We start from the raw sequence: 14,971 nt of genomic DNA on the forward strand, positions 1-14,971 counted from the left end.
TTGTGGGAGAAATGTGCTGTATATTAGCTTCAAAAATAAGTCTAATGCATTGGTGTATTTGTGTTTATCAGAACAATAATAAAATCCTGTAATGCAGTAAGCATCTTGGTTTTCTCTCTGTATATAAAAAGGAGATGATGAAACTATTTGCTGATTGCCTACAATCTGTTTTATCCTTACTCATTACTAGCAACAGAGTTAGCTCAGTTTTCAAATTTAGGTGTACAGTAAGTTGGAACAAACTGTTAGAGCACAGAGACACAGAAACTCTGAGTCTTTAGTGTGCGGTGACGGTTTCCTGTGGATCAGTCCTCCAGTCCTGCGTGGGTTCTCATGAGGTGTAAAGTGTATTAATGTATTCTGTCCTTAATTTACTAGCTTCCTGCAACTGCTCCTCAAAATAATAAATCAATCTGTTGCATAGGAAAACCTACCTCACACATATGCATAAACAAAACCTTCTCACCAATTATATTGTGTTCATATATACCAGAAAAAACTCCCTTCTTCTTCTGTGAAGTAATTTCCACAGTCTTTTTGGTTGCTCCAGTGCTTAGTTACCCTTACATTAAATGTGTTTTCCTCGTATCTAGTTGGAACCTTCCCCATTTCAATTCAAGACCACTCTCTCTCCTTCTGTCACTTCCCACTTACACGACTGTCTCTTGTAAGGTGAACTATCTGGCATAACCTAGAGCAGCACTGAGGCTGCTCCCGCCTCACTGAACAAAAATATCCCATCAAACTTTTCCACGTGAGCTTTCTTTCAGGAAGTTGTACCTGTGTTTATATGGATTTTTTTTTTCCTTGGCATAACACTACAAAAGAGTTTATAAGCCAGATCAGCTTGCTGAGATGAAATGGTAAGAGCTTAATTGTCTTCCATGAGCAAATATAAGTAAATAATCAGCAGTCTTTGCAGACAGTCTCTTGCAGACTTTTTTCTTATAAGCCCCATGTTTGAGAAGTTGCCTGTTTGTGCTCCCTCCTTTGGGACAATCTAATTGTCTGCTTGAAGCATTTCCCACCTTCCTCCATAGGAAATACATTACTACCACCTTTTTCTTTGATGTTTTACTGTATCATTGTACTAACACTACTATCATAATTTAACCATAAATCAAATAGGGTTAAATGTTTTCTAAGCAGACCTGAGGGCCCCATGCACAGAATTTTTGTAGAATTACTATTAAGTCTTCTAGAGCCCTAGTTCTTTAGCTTAGTTGTTCAGTGTGCTTCCATGGAGCCCAGGTCAAACTCTTACATTATTAGTCAGTCGTTGTAATCTGGGACCCAAGAGATTTTCCTGGCCCCTCGGCACATGCTTGTGAGTGGAGAAGCATGTCTCCCAATATGTATTCAACAGCTGAGGTTGTTGGCACTAGGCTGAGATTTTGGGGTTTGGGTTTAGGTTAGGTTTTTTTGATGAAAACTTCTAATAAAAATAATATTTCACATAAATTGAACAGAGATGTCATTGCCTGTGTTAACTAATATCCACACCTTAACCACCCTCTTTTCAATCCTTATGGAGGGTGCAGGTTCCCAGCAGACCTGTCAGCAGAAATTAACTATTGTCTTCATTTCTTTCTTAGTCCAGCCAGCAAGGACAAGGTCTGTGGGTCTCTGAAGAAGTACAATAGTTACAAGTTGGATAGAGTTGTTTATATTATAAACACAGAAAAAAATATATTACAATGCCAACAACCTTATTTTCGTAGCAATTTATGACTGTTTTTACAGTGTTAAAAGTTGAAGTGGAAAGAAACATGAGTCAAAAGCATGACGAAAGATAGTTCAGTTCTCAGACTGGTGCTTTTGAAAAAACCCACTGAAACTGTGAAAGCTGTTGTTGCACTGACAACAACCCAAGGATCTGCATGCTGTCCATGCTCTTTCAGAGTAAACATCTTGGTAGCTGCTGGCTTGAAAAGAAACAGAAATCCATATGATTTACTGCATGATATCATGTGTATGGTGTTTGGAACTCAGTGCTATCTGGGCAGGACCATTTGACTTGTTATAGCTTCCTAACCACCTTCCTGGGGGTTTTTAACAGGGACACAGGACTGTCAGAATATGACCACAAAACCCTTTTGATGCTTCAAATGAAACTACAGTGGATGGTACAAGGAAACTCACATCTGCAGAGTGTTATCTTCTTGAAATTCTAGATTTGGAGGGGAATATAGGTGAAAGAAAGATCCATCCTTTGTCCAGCCAAACAAGAAATTCTCTGTCCAGCAAGAATTCCTGTGTAAATGTATTGTCTGCTTAGGAGTATTGGGTTTCATTAGGTATAAGCTTCTGTTTGTAAGACATTGCTCTAACAGCTTACAAGACGGGAGAAGTAAAACACAGTTTTTGGTTCTGCTATCTGTCTCAGCCTTTGACTTCTCCTGTCCTTAGGTATTAAAATAACCTCCCTGTGTCCATGTGATTATTATGGAAGGACCCAGAGGAGTTTCTCATCATCCGTCTGCAGAGAATTATAGCAGGACACAGACCAAGTTAAGGAGATAATTGTGACACTTTAGTCCATGAGTATTTGTTTTAGAAAATTGGGTGTCCACATTTGAGGCTTCTTGAGGAGAGTGACTTGTTGTAGACCTTGTATACTAATGCCTTGTGTCCCTGCAATTTCAAAAGACAGGGCTGTGCGGTGTCTTCAGCTAGTGGTTTTCCTTGAAAAGTACAAAACTACTTGAAATTAGTGTGCAACTTTTGTGGCTAGGCCCTCAGAGACTGAACTGCCAGAGGCTACTCTGAATTTTGTATTGTCACTATAATCTTTTCTTCTTGGGGTTTTTATCCTTTTCATATCCATAACAACTTAAATTAAAATAAATCCATTTGCTAGCCTCATTATGTTTGATGTATATCAGAATCCTTGAACTTGTTTATAGAATAAAAGGATATTTTTGTTCCTTTTTAGTGTTTCAAACATGTTTACATCTATTTTATGGAATGTATTTGCTGATATGTATCACAAAGAAATTTCTTCTCAGTGAAGTGCTCAGAGTTGTCATGACAAATAAACAATAATCTGGAAAAGCAGAAACATGTTTTCTCAAAATAGTTTTTTAGTGGTTTTAGCACTCTTCTTTGGTAGTTTTCTGTTAAAAAACCTCACAAGCAGAGCTGTATGGTTCTATAGCAGCTGTGTGAGAGTATTTTCAGTGTTTAACCAGCTGAGATTGAAATCCGGTTGAATCCCATTAGCTTTTCTTATGTGTCACTTGGGATCAGATGATTCTGTCATATCATTTTTGCAATAGACATTATCAGTCTATGTATGATGAAGTGCTGTTGGGTATTTGCAGTCTCTTCTTTTATTGAGTATATTCAAATTCCTTTTGTTAAGAATTCACAAATATAATTAGGTGAAACTCCTTACTATTTGTAAACCCAGTTAAGTACTTCCATGCCAGTGGATACCTTTAAAATTAATTGTTCTGCTTAGTACAATTGGCTTCAGGGTTCTAGAGAACAATGTGAATTAAAAAAAAAAACATTGCAAATGTAATTGTATTGCAGAAATTGGTTAGAATGCAGAAAACTTATTTCTGTACTATTTTGGTAACCCCTTCTTTAGTACTTATTGAACAGGTTGATTTATCAGTTGGAGTGGATTATTTTCCTTCAGTATTAGTGCAACTTAAAGATTAAAGTAAGTCAGATTTCTTATTGAGAAGTTCAGTTAGTAGATTTCTTTATAAACACAAGACATGGTTATTTGTCTTGGCTCAGACTAAAGGTCCAAATTAGCAAGTTTTAAAGAAGAATTGCAGAAGCATACAGCAGAGCCTTTGTTGTAACCAGAAATGAAAATCAGTGCTGAATTAGTTCATATCACAGAACATCTAATTTGTAGTTATGGTATCTGTGACAGCAGCAGTGCAGTTTGCATGAGGTAAAGATTACAAAAAGCTAGCAGGTCAGTAAGAAAATGAACAATTGTGGCTAAGGAACAGCAGCCAAATGCTATTATGAGGGAGGCCTTTAACCTCATTTTCACTGTTATGACAACTGTGAAACTCAAGTTGGTTTTGTTGGTTTTGGGTTCATGGCTTTCCATTGCAATTCTGTAGGTTCAACTAAATAATAATTTTCAAATACTTGTATATGTATGTGTGTGTGCGTGTGCATGCTTGTGTGTTTTTTAGCTGAAGAACTCAGGATATGAACTTACTTGTAACTTTTAGATCTCTGGTGGATAGTGATTTCACCCATTAGTTTGCAGAAAAAGCTCTGAACCAAGCTCCCTCCATTTCACAGCCTGCTGTTCTCTTTCAATCTCTGTTTAAGGGTCTTTATGTGTTTGTGGTATATTTTATCCTGCACAACCAACTTTGCTGTCCTGTGAAAGCAAGTTACACTGTTGACATGAATGGACATACAACTCCAGGATCAGCATTTTTCACACATGGCAGTGGTCTGCCAGCTGTGGGAGGAGAGATCAGCAAGTCCACACAGAACCTCATCAGTGCTATGGAAGAGGTAAGAGTGCTCTGTAGTTCTCTATAGTCATTAACTTGTTTATTGAAATGTACCTAGAGATTTCAGCATTAGTTCTGAAGTGTAATACAGGGGAATAAGATGCTAAATGTTATAAGTTTGACAGTGGGGAGCTTTTTTTTTTTTCCCAATTATTTTAATAACAAAAATAGTTATCTTTATCCATGTTATTCTTGGAATTTACTGTGCCCTGATAACATCCCACATAGAGAATTTCTCCTTTCACACTTGAGGCTTCAGTTTATTATGGAGGTTGGTTAAAGTGTCAAAAGTAGGTCATGAGAAATCAAAATTTTAGGTTAATTCTTTAAGCTTACTATAGGTTTTAGATGGGCTTTAAGTCGTTAATTTCTCAGAGTTATGATGTTCAAAACTTCTAGAAATTGCAATAAAGTTGGAATAAAATTGGAATAGAATGGAATGGAAGGAATTGAAAGGGGAAAGGAAAGGAGGGGAAATGGGAAAAGGGAATAGGGAAAAAAAAGGGAAAATGGAAAAAAAAAAGGGAAAAGGGAAAGGAAGGTGTAGTGGGTTTACCCTGCCTAGATGCCAGGCACCATCTAAAGTGGATGATATAGAGATATACTTATAGATTAATATTAATTTAATTTATTGCTAACAAAATCAGAGCAGCATAATGAAAAAAAAAAACCCAGACTTAGAAACATCTCCCCCCCTCCACTAACCCTCCTTCTTTCCCAGGTCTAATTCCTCCCTCAGCAGCACAGGGAGACAAGGAATGGGGGTTATGGTCAGTCATCCGTAGCTTCTGCACTCCTCAGGGAGAGGAATCCTTCCTGTACTTAAACAGGGGGTCCCTCGCAGAAGACAGTTCTCCATGAGCTTACCCAGTGAGAGTCCATCCCAAGGCAAGAGGCTTCCCCAGACTGCTGCAGCATGGGTCTTTCTTCCAAGGGGCGTAGTCCTCCATGGACAGGCCTGGCATGGTCTCTGAACTCCTCTCACAGCCTCCTCTAAGGCACCCCCCTGCTCTGGTGTGGGGCTCCTTCATGTGTTGCAGGGGCACAGCTGCTTCCTCTTGGTCTGCACCACAGGCTGCAAGGGAATTCCAGCTATTGCATCTAGAGCACCTTCTCCCTCTCCTTCTTCACTGACTCTGGTGTCTGCAGAAATGTTCCTCTCACAAATTCCCACTCTGCTCTTTCCTGACCACAGCCACATCTGCACAATAATCTTTTTTTATATTCTTCTTCTTAAATATGTTTTGAGAGAGGCATTACCACCATATCGAATTGTCCCAGATGTGGCAGTGGATACATCTTTGCAGCTGCCAGGCGTTGCTCAACCAGGCAGGAAGGAAGCTTCCTGTAGCTTCTCACAGAAGCCACCCCAGTAGCCCCCCTGTAACCCTCCCCACTACCAAAACTTGGCCATGAAAACCCAACACAGGAGGAAAGGAAAGGCAAGAGAAAGGGAGATACAGATATATCTAGATCTAGATCTAGATTTAGACCTAGATATAGATATAAATTATATAGATATAGAGATACAATTTATTAAAAAGTTCTGAAAGGCTTCCTGGTTCATTATAGAAGTGGCAGAATAGCTTTTTCCAAAATCTCTTGGTCTTCAGTTCAGCTCTGGTCATCATTTCCAGTTTCTGTATCATAGTTTTGATGATTACTGAATTTTGTGTCTTTTTAAACTCTGCAGGTACCTGCAGACTGGGAGAGGGCATCCTTGCAGCCTGCTAGTCAAGGTAGTGCTGCCTTTAAGCAGAGTCCACAAAATGGTAATGTTTTCCACCCTTCTGGAGGATACAGTACCAGCTCATTAGTTGCTGATGAGGAATCACAAGAGTTTGATGACCTAATATTTGCTTTAAAGACTGGTGAGTGACTCTTCCATTTGCTCTTCAAAGTTTGCTGAATTGCAATGTTGTTCATCCTAATGGTGCCACCATTCCATGAGATACAGTTAATGAGGTCTCTTAATATAATCTGATTTCCAGTGAAAATCTGAAAGATCAGTTATCATAGGAATGTCTGATAGGACAACCAAAGAGGCAAAGTAACCCTCCCTACCTGATAAATGTGGTATACACTAACCAAAGCCCACCGAGGTAAAGTACAAGTGGACTTGCTTGGTAGCAGGAGGTCACCTAAATGATCTTTAGGGATACCTCTGAGCCTTGCAAGAGACAACAGCAAGATATTTGTGGGAGTAGCAGATTACATGACCCTGCACACACGATTTCAGAAGCTTGTTCCATTCAGTGAATCAAGAAAAATCAAACTGGATGGGAGACTGGTAAAGCTGATAATAAACAAGTGTTTTTATTCAGTAAGTTCATAACACTATATCCTAAGCTGATTTACATTGCTGGAAATGCCTCTGATTATTGGGCCCTCACTATGTGAAGGACATGGACTGATTCCAGAGGAGGCCATGAAGGTGCTCAGAGGGCTGGAGAGTCTCTGCTGTGAGGAAAGGTTGAAAGAGTTGGGGTTGTCAGCCTGGAGAAGGAACGGCACTCAGGAGAGCTTTCAGTCCCTTCCAATACCTAAAGGAGCTACAAGAGAGCTGGAGGGGAATTTTGTCAAGGGCAAAAGTGTGACAGGACAAGGGGGAATGGGTTTGAACTGAAATAGGGCATGTTTAGATTAGGTATTAGGAAGAAATTCTTCCCTCTGAGGGTGGGGAGGCTCTGGTACAGGTTACCCAGAGAAGCTGTGGCTGCCCCCTGGAAGTGTTCAAGGCCAGATTTAATAGGACTCTGAATAACCTGATCTAGTGGAGAGTATTCCTGCCATGGCAGGGGGTTGGAAATAGATGGTCTTTATGGTCCCTTCCAACCCAAACCATTCTATGTTTTGTGAAAATCTGTTTTATACTTATTAATTATTCTAAACATTTTGCAGACTAGTTCTACTAGCAGAAAGTAGCATTCAATTTTTTTAAAGACTTTCAAAGCTAGGTGCAGAAGTTGCAGTTGAAAACCTTTTTTTGGTTTTTTTTTAGGTATGTAAGAAGGTAGCTTTTACTTTTTGACTTACTGAACACTAAGAAGGAAATTCCTAGGTAGTTTATAAGACATGAAACTATCTACATCTAACACTCCTATTATTACACAATGTTTACTACTTAAGTAAATCAGTTGGCATCAGTAAACTGTAGAAGACTGAGTCTTAAGGCATGAAGAACAATCAAGGCAACAGCCATAGCTGAAATATAATACAATTCAACACATATTCAACATTTAGTTACTTTTTCCTAGGTCTTCAAGCTCCATCACTGGTTTAGTTCTTTGAGAAAGTAGGTCCAAAACAAACTTTTGATTTTCTTGCCTAAATTCTATTATTGTCTTATTTATTAAAATTTTATCATAATTTTTATGAGCATTTCATATTTATGTGATTTGAGATAGTGACTTCAGGCCATTGTTGGAGAAAAATATTTTGTTTATGTTACTGATTCAATTAATGCCAGACGATTTTTCACTGATGCTTACTCATGTTCTCACATGATGTCAATAGTCAATAGGTGTTGCAATAGTAAAAATCCCCATGATTTCTAAACCAAAACAGTTGTCCCATCTGGTTTCAGCCTCACATTTGAACAAGATGACCTGAAGAGGTGATGTGGAAGGTTAGAGCATCTTTGACCAGCAAAGTAAATCAGCTATAGTCTCAGACACAACCTCCAGCTCAACATATTTTTTTTCTTAAAAAACAAACAAACAAACAAACAACAAACAAACAAAAACAAAACACCAAAACCATACACAAAACCAACAAGCTTTTCTGTAACTAAAAATCTTTTTTATTATTTTCATCCTGACTTGTTATCCAGTTCAGTTAAGTGCATGGCCCAAGAGAGGGAGGCAGGGAATCACATGGAAGTAATAAAAAGAGAGATGAGGTGGTGGAAAGCTGGAATTTTTTTCTCTGTTTGGCAGTATGGACCTATGCTGCTAAAGCATTCACTGTGCTGTGGTCTAACAGGAGTTTTATGATAAAACTAGCAGTTAAGCTAGCAGGCACTGAAATGAGCTCATCTCCTCGTTTCTCAGTACCACATTTCTTCCTCTCTTGTGTCATTGCTTGTGCTTACATGAAACCACAAGAAGTCAAGTTAGATATCTTCTTTTCTTCTTCTTTCTTTTCCCTTCTCTCTCCCACTCTACGTGAATTAGTCTGAGGCCCTTTGAGCACCAGTCTTGCGCCAAGGAAGTGGTCATTGGCAATTGGAAGACAAGGCCTCTTCTCTAAATAGGCAAAAGTGTAAAGGCAGCTAAAATGCCTTTTTGCTGAACTGCTCTTGCCTGCAATTTGCTGTGTGAGAAGCTTCTCAAAAGTCTATTCTCAAATAGACTTTTTCAGAAGGCTGAGAATTCCTCATTCTGGAAGAGCAGGGAGAAGGTACTTTCCCCCCACATTATCTAGTTTTAATCACTGCTAAACTGGGGGATGTTGCTTTTGGAGGAAGATAAAAAATACTATTGTTTGAACTTTACCTTTGATAAACTGAAACTGAACTTTCCATTATCTGTGTTCTCTAAAACTGTCAATCTATACTAAAACTTACCTATAGTGGTGCTAAAATGTTAGCTCCCACTCTGAGGGCTGACTGAGGATCAGCAGAGGAATATGTAAAAATGTTTTTATGCCCCATTGTGCTTCATCTTTCTTTCTGCTCATGTAGTTCTGAGCTATCTGAAGGTGACTTTAACTTATGCTCACAGGAAATAATATTGTGGCCACAAGGTTTAACCTGGCAGCCAGGATCATTGGAAATTAGTATAATTATAGCAAAGCTAAAATTTCATTCCTGCCTTTCTGCCACTCTCAGCTGTAGAAATGAAGACAGGTTAAAAAAAAAAAAAATCAACAAATCCTCCACAGAAAATCTTTGTTTTTAACTTGTCAGTGTTTAGTAATTTGAAGCGTAGACCCATAAATAGTTGTGCTGGCACACTCAGCCTTATTGCTAAAGGAATGTGTCACAGAACACATTCCTCACAGAATTCCTCCTCCACAATCACAAAACTGTGCACTTAGCCCTTGGCTCCACTGTCATTAATGCTGGGCCTAATTACAGATTAACCTGAAATACAGGCTGGGTCAGATGGAGGCATACAACTGCAGTTCTAGCAAATCAGGTGGATAGCAGTGTGCTGTTTCTTAGCCACCTGTTATGCTAGCTTTGTACAAGCATTACATGGTGATAGGGTTTTTCTGTTTTGTGTGAGAAATCCAGTGGGCTTCTTATATCATACAGCCATTGTATTTGGATGCCTTATGAAGTAATTCCTTCTTTCCATCAAATATGCTCATGTCCATGCAGAAATACACAGTTAAGATTCACTCTGCTCACTACATCATGCCATTTCTTTTGGAGGTCTTTTGGAAGACAGGCTAGCTCCAAGGTGGCTTATGTGAAGGAAATAATAAAACAATTATGGTAGGAAAAATAATTTAGGGACATGTCCTGCTCATTGACATGCGCTAAAAGCTTTTTTTAAAGTTTATTAATTTGTATTTATTTATTTTATTGTATTTCATTTATAGCTCTTATAGTGATTCAAACAGCTCCTATTGAGAAAGTTAGTTATTTCTGAATTAGTTTTTGTTGATTTCACTAATAACTTTAAAAGTCTGCAATTTTGGGATTGATCTCATTTTCCCTCTGATTTCTTGTGCAAGGTTTATATTGATAATCAATTTAGTAAGACCTTTGCCTTCCGGATTGCGACAGAGTCATATGTTATTGTAATTGAGGATAAAGCCCAATATACCAGAATTCTCTGAGGACTTGTACTCTGGTAGAGAAGGATTAAAGCATGAATAAATGCATTATAGCTTTACTGATTTCTGAACTTCCATCTATATCTCACAAACACTCTTATCCTCTCCCTTTCTGTGATGCACAAAACCAAATCAATTTATTCCTTTGGATGAAATGTGAAACCAAAACAGAGCAAAGCCTTTGAGGGAGGCCCAAAATTCTTCAGAGGTGACAGGTGACCCACCATGGTAGTATCCAGATACACATGAAGCAGAATACTGCTACATTCATACCTCAGTGTTTTTTTAATCTTAATAGAGGCAATTGTGATAAGTATTACAGAAATATTCCAGTATTTCTTTAATATGATGCAAATATTCTAATGATTCCCTCATATGGAAAATACCTGGAAAAATCTACTAAGTTAAAACCCCACACAAATACAGCTGTTACAATAACAATGTTATATAAATTGATTCATGATTTTCAATCTAATACAACTAGGGTTCCAAAATCAGCATTTTATAAACCTTGGTGACTCCACTGGTTTAAGAATAAAGCATCTCATGCAGCCATCCTGAACCTGAGGTAACATTTGAAATTTCAATTCTGAAAGGTGCTCAGTGCAGCATCCTGGAGACTCTCTATTACAAGGCATGCAGATTGTCGGTGGCAAAGTTCCTTCTTTATCAATCTGCATAATCTCTGTTTTGAAGGGCTCACTTCAAAGAAAAAAACAAAGGAAGGAAAGATAGTTTGCATATTCATTCAGTTTCTCATCTGTGGTTGTCACACATATGTTACCTGATGGCTATTGAATGTGGCTGTGCAATTCCCAGCAAACATTTTTGGTTCAATCTGAACTTTATTTATAGAATGGATGTTGGTGTCATTTCTGTGAAGTTAAAACCCTGAATGAAGAATTAAATTTGGTTTGTGTAGCTTATTCATATACATCCCACACATATAATAAAATCATGATTGATTAAGCAAGATATAAGTGCTTGAGAGATAAAAAGTTTTACCAGTAATATGAGCGCAGTACTTACAATGCAAGCTCTCTCCCTTAAGATGTTTCAATGAAAGTCTCAGCTATCTCTAAGCATGCAGATGATAACAGCTGGTGTTTCAGGGCACATAGGGATGCACTGGTGTAGCCCTTCACCAGCAGATGTCAGTGGAGGAACCTCTCTGGGTTTCAGCCTGAGCTGAAACTTTTCAGTTTACAGCTAGTCCTTGCATACACAAAGAAAAGAAAGAAAGAAAGGTTTCATTTTCTTGCTTATTTTTCTTCACAAACTGGGGAAAAGTAATACTCCCTGCTACATACCTACCATCCAACTGTAGGATCTCTAGAGGACTGCATGCTTTTTGGGATCTGATTGAGTTTAAATCCCACTCTAATCTGAGAACCAATGGACCAATGAACTCTGTGAAACTCAATTGTGTTAACAGTCATACCCTTTTCAGCCTGCTGACTGTTTGGCAAGCTGGTATCCTGGTTACATTTCAGTTCTTATTCCTAAAAAGGATCAACTCTAACACAGTTTGTCTTTGCAGCATCAGCAGAGCAAGGCCCTTGTAAAACCTAAAGTACCCAATTTCAGCCTCTGACGTGCCAAGTTCCTGATAAGAGCCTATGTAACAAAACAGATCTCTGACTTTGCATAGAGCATGGACAAAACTTGCACATATATAACATTTAAGAATATACATGCTATAATACCATTAGACCAATACGTGATCTTTTTAGTGCCCAGCAAAAGATTCTTAAACCCTTTGCTAAGTTGCCATGTTTCCAGTATAGCTAATGGTAAGACAAATATCTTTCTAATACCAACACTCAGTGTTCACCTTAAAATCTGAGCCCAGGGTGATCATATATGTGATTTCAAATGATTTTGAATAGTGGGGAGGGGGCGTGGGTGTCAGTTTTTGAAATCTATACTCTTTTCAGATTGACTAAATGTCTTGAATGAATTTGACTGTTATTATGCTATATAAGAAGTATTGTGTTCTTTCTTCATTTGAAGTATTTTATTTACCTCATGGTTTTTACTTGGTTGTCCATCCCCATGTGGTAAATACAGCAGTCTGATTCATCTTCCCTATTACAGTCAGGTTTCCTTTCTAAAATAATCAAATATCAAACAATCGTAATAACTTGTTTAAACAATTGCTGCTTTTCCCAGGACCTTCAAGCACCTTTTGAATATTAGGATCTAGCTCAATTAAAAGGTTGAATGTGCATACAAATCAACTTCAATACATTTATAAACAAGTATTTTAATAATTCAGATCCTAATCTTGACTTTGTTATTGTATCTCTGTAACTTGATGGATTTTTACTCCTGTCATACTCTGGCAGTGTTTGTTGTTTTCCCAAGAGCTTGAGTCATGCAGACCTAAGGACTCAGTAGGGTCAGTGTTCCCTCCATGACCCAAACACCAAAACCAGGTGTAAGAAGGATCATGGTGCAACTTACCCACTTTTCCCCTGGATCATAGGGCATGGATCAAAGTTTGGCCCCTACCAGGACTTTGTCCAGACCTCTGCAGAAAAACTTGGCTAGTCCTACAGGACCTTCTGTGCAGAGTCTCTGGACCAAACTCTGTATTCAAGATTGCATCCTGACTTCCCACAGCAAAGCAACATCTCACTGCTGCCCGCTTTACAGTACTTTTCTGCATGAGCGGTGGTGGGTGGAAGGGTGCTAAGGGAAATCTTTGTCAAAGTGCAACAAGAGAGAGCATAGAAAAAGGTGAAGAAACTAAAAAAAAAATTAAACCACACTTTTCTTTTGTCGAACAAACCAAAAGCTGCAATGTCAGCTGAGACAGAAATAAGAGATGCACTGTATGCCTGATAGAAACTCTGAAAAATATTTTTCAATATGAAATGCAAGTCACTGCCTCTCCCAGCATACCCTATTCAGAGCTGTTTTGAACCAGATGTCATTCCTGTGTAACTGCCTTGAACTGCGTGTAGTTACAGATCTGCTTCTGCCCAAAACAAATTACTTCCCCCATAATTTGTAAATGACATTGCTGCAGGATGATACTTGAAAGTGATTTGTATTGATATCCTCATGCCTCATTATACTGATATGCAGTTCTCAACAAATTTAAAGCCTAGACACCCTAAGCCCTCAAAATTCATGTATCGTGTAGAATTTGTTCTATAGCCTAAGGAGAGGAGCTGAAAAAGCACTGAAGTTTATAGTTTCAACAGATCTCTTGTGACAAAATGGTCTAGAAAATTTTCATAAAAACTAGTGCAGGATTATGAATCTTCACACTAATCAACTCAAGCCTCCCCCCCAATAAAAGCCCAAATGAAATCCCCATCAAACAAATAGGAAGCAGAAAGCCAGCAGAAGTCCTATGACAAAAGAATGGAGAGGTAGCCTCCTGAGGTCTCTTCTAATCATGTTTTGGAGGTTCCCTTGAACCAAATTCTAGTATTGTCTTCTGGCAGAAGTAAAACTTATTGCAAAAGTTTATGTCAAATGTGTGTTTAAAGAATATTTGGTCAATATCTTTTCTCATGTTGAAATTACTGTCTTATTAAGACAGTTGGAATTATTGCTTAACTTGGAAATTGTATGATTAAAAATCAATTATTTATGAGGAAGTCCTTGGAAACACCAGATGCTAACAGTCAGATCATTAACCCAGTCCAAGCCAGGCCTTGATTTATGCTTTTCTGATTTCAAGGCAACCTCTAAATATCTGTTGTGCCACTTACTGGCACAAATAAAGTGAATCACAGTGGAATTATGAAAAGCATATCTGGATGGTACAAAGCTATGTCAGCTAATGTTATAATCCATGAATTCAGAATGGTAGACTAGTATGAGGAAACTTGACATGTGGTTGCGGGGTAGGGAAACATTTCAATAATCAGAATAAAGCAGGGTGGGACAGAGTATCCCCATTTCTCTGTCAAAATTTCATTCTCACTGATTTTTATTTCTGTTTTTTTTTTCTCTATTTCAGGTGCCGGTCTCAGTGTCAGTGATAATGAGTCGTGTCATGGCAGCCAAGATGGTGGCAGCATGGCTAACTCCCAGATTGTAGAGCTTAGAAGAATACCCATAGCTGACACTCACCTCTAACTCCACAGCTTGCTTGGTTTTTGTTGTTGTTGTGGTTTTTTATTCAGGCCTCAGTATTTTTATATTTGTACTTCCTTTTGCACTAAAACACTATATAAAACTCTAGTAGAATGCTGTTATCTTTACTGTATGTTTAACACGGAATGTTTGCTTAAGGTTTTGTATATCAGAAAAAAAACTGTAAATTTTTTATAGTGGGTGAGCATCAATAGATACCATGGCAATTGGCCTAGATTTGTATCTTGTAAGTAGACAGTACATTTCATAAACTGTAGCTTTTTTAAATTAACCTGTACATTAACACTGACTAATAAAGCAATAGAGTCTGTTTGATACAAAACAGTCTGTTATTTCTCCTTACTGTTTATGAAGATGAAAGGTGATACAGACACCCTGTTGAATAGGAAAGCATTCTAGTGGCACAGTTTTTCTAAGTTTCCTAAGCTGCACTCTTCTCACTCTTTTTGTGAGTACCCAAATCTGTGAACAAATTCAAGTAATGACACAAGCCTTGAGTCAAAGAGCTTGAAATTTCAATTGTGACATGATAAATATGCAATGATCTGAAACACACAGAGGGAAGGAGA

General features: G+C 38.2%; 1 protein-coding gene across 1 annotated transcript in view; it reads left to right on the plus strand.

The window, feature by feature from the left end:
* ADGRV1 (adhesion G protein-coupled receptor V1) overlaps window positions 1–14,438 on the plus strand; it is a gene marked incomplete at its 5' end in the record, with an annotated part of 277,332 nt that extends 262,894 nt beyond the window's left edge. Inside the window, 3 exons of the mRNA XM_084224720.1 lie at window positions 4,309–4,500; window positions 6,193–6,370; window positions 14,266–14,438. Coding sequence (XP_084080846.1) covers window positions 4,309–4,500; window positions 6,193–6,370; window positions 14,266–14,384 — 489 coding nt within the window. The 3' untranslated portion in view covers window positions 14,385–14,438. The remainder of the gene's footprint in view (window positions 1–4,308; window positions 4,501–6,192; window positions 6,371–14,265) is intronic.
* Window positions 14,439–14,971: the final 533 nt, after the last annotated feature.

The sequence above is a fragment of the Fringilla coelebs genome, assembly GCF_963513975.1.
Source record: "Fringilla coelebs genome assembly, chromosome: Z".
In the NCBI taxonomy this organism is placed as follows: Eukaryota; Metazoa; Chordata; class Aves; order Passeriformes; family Fringillidae; genus Fringilla; species Fringilla coelebs.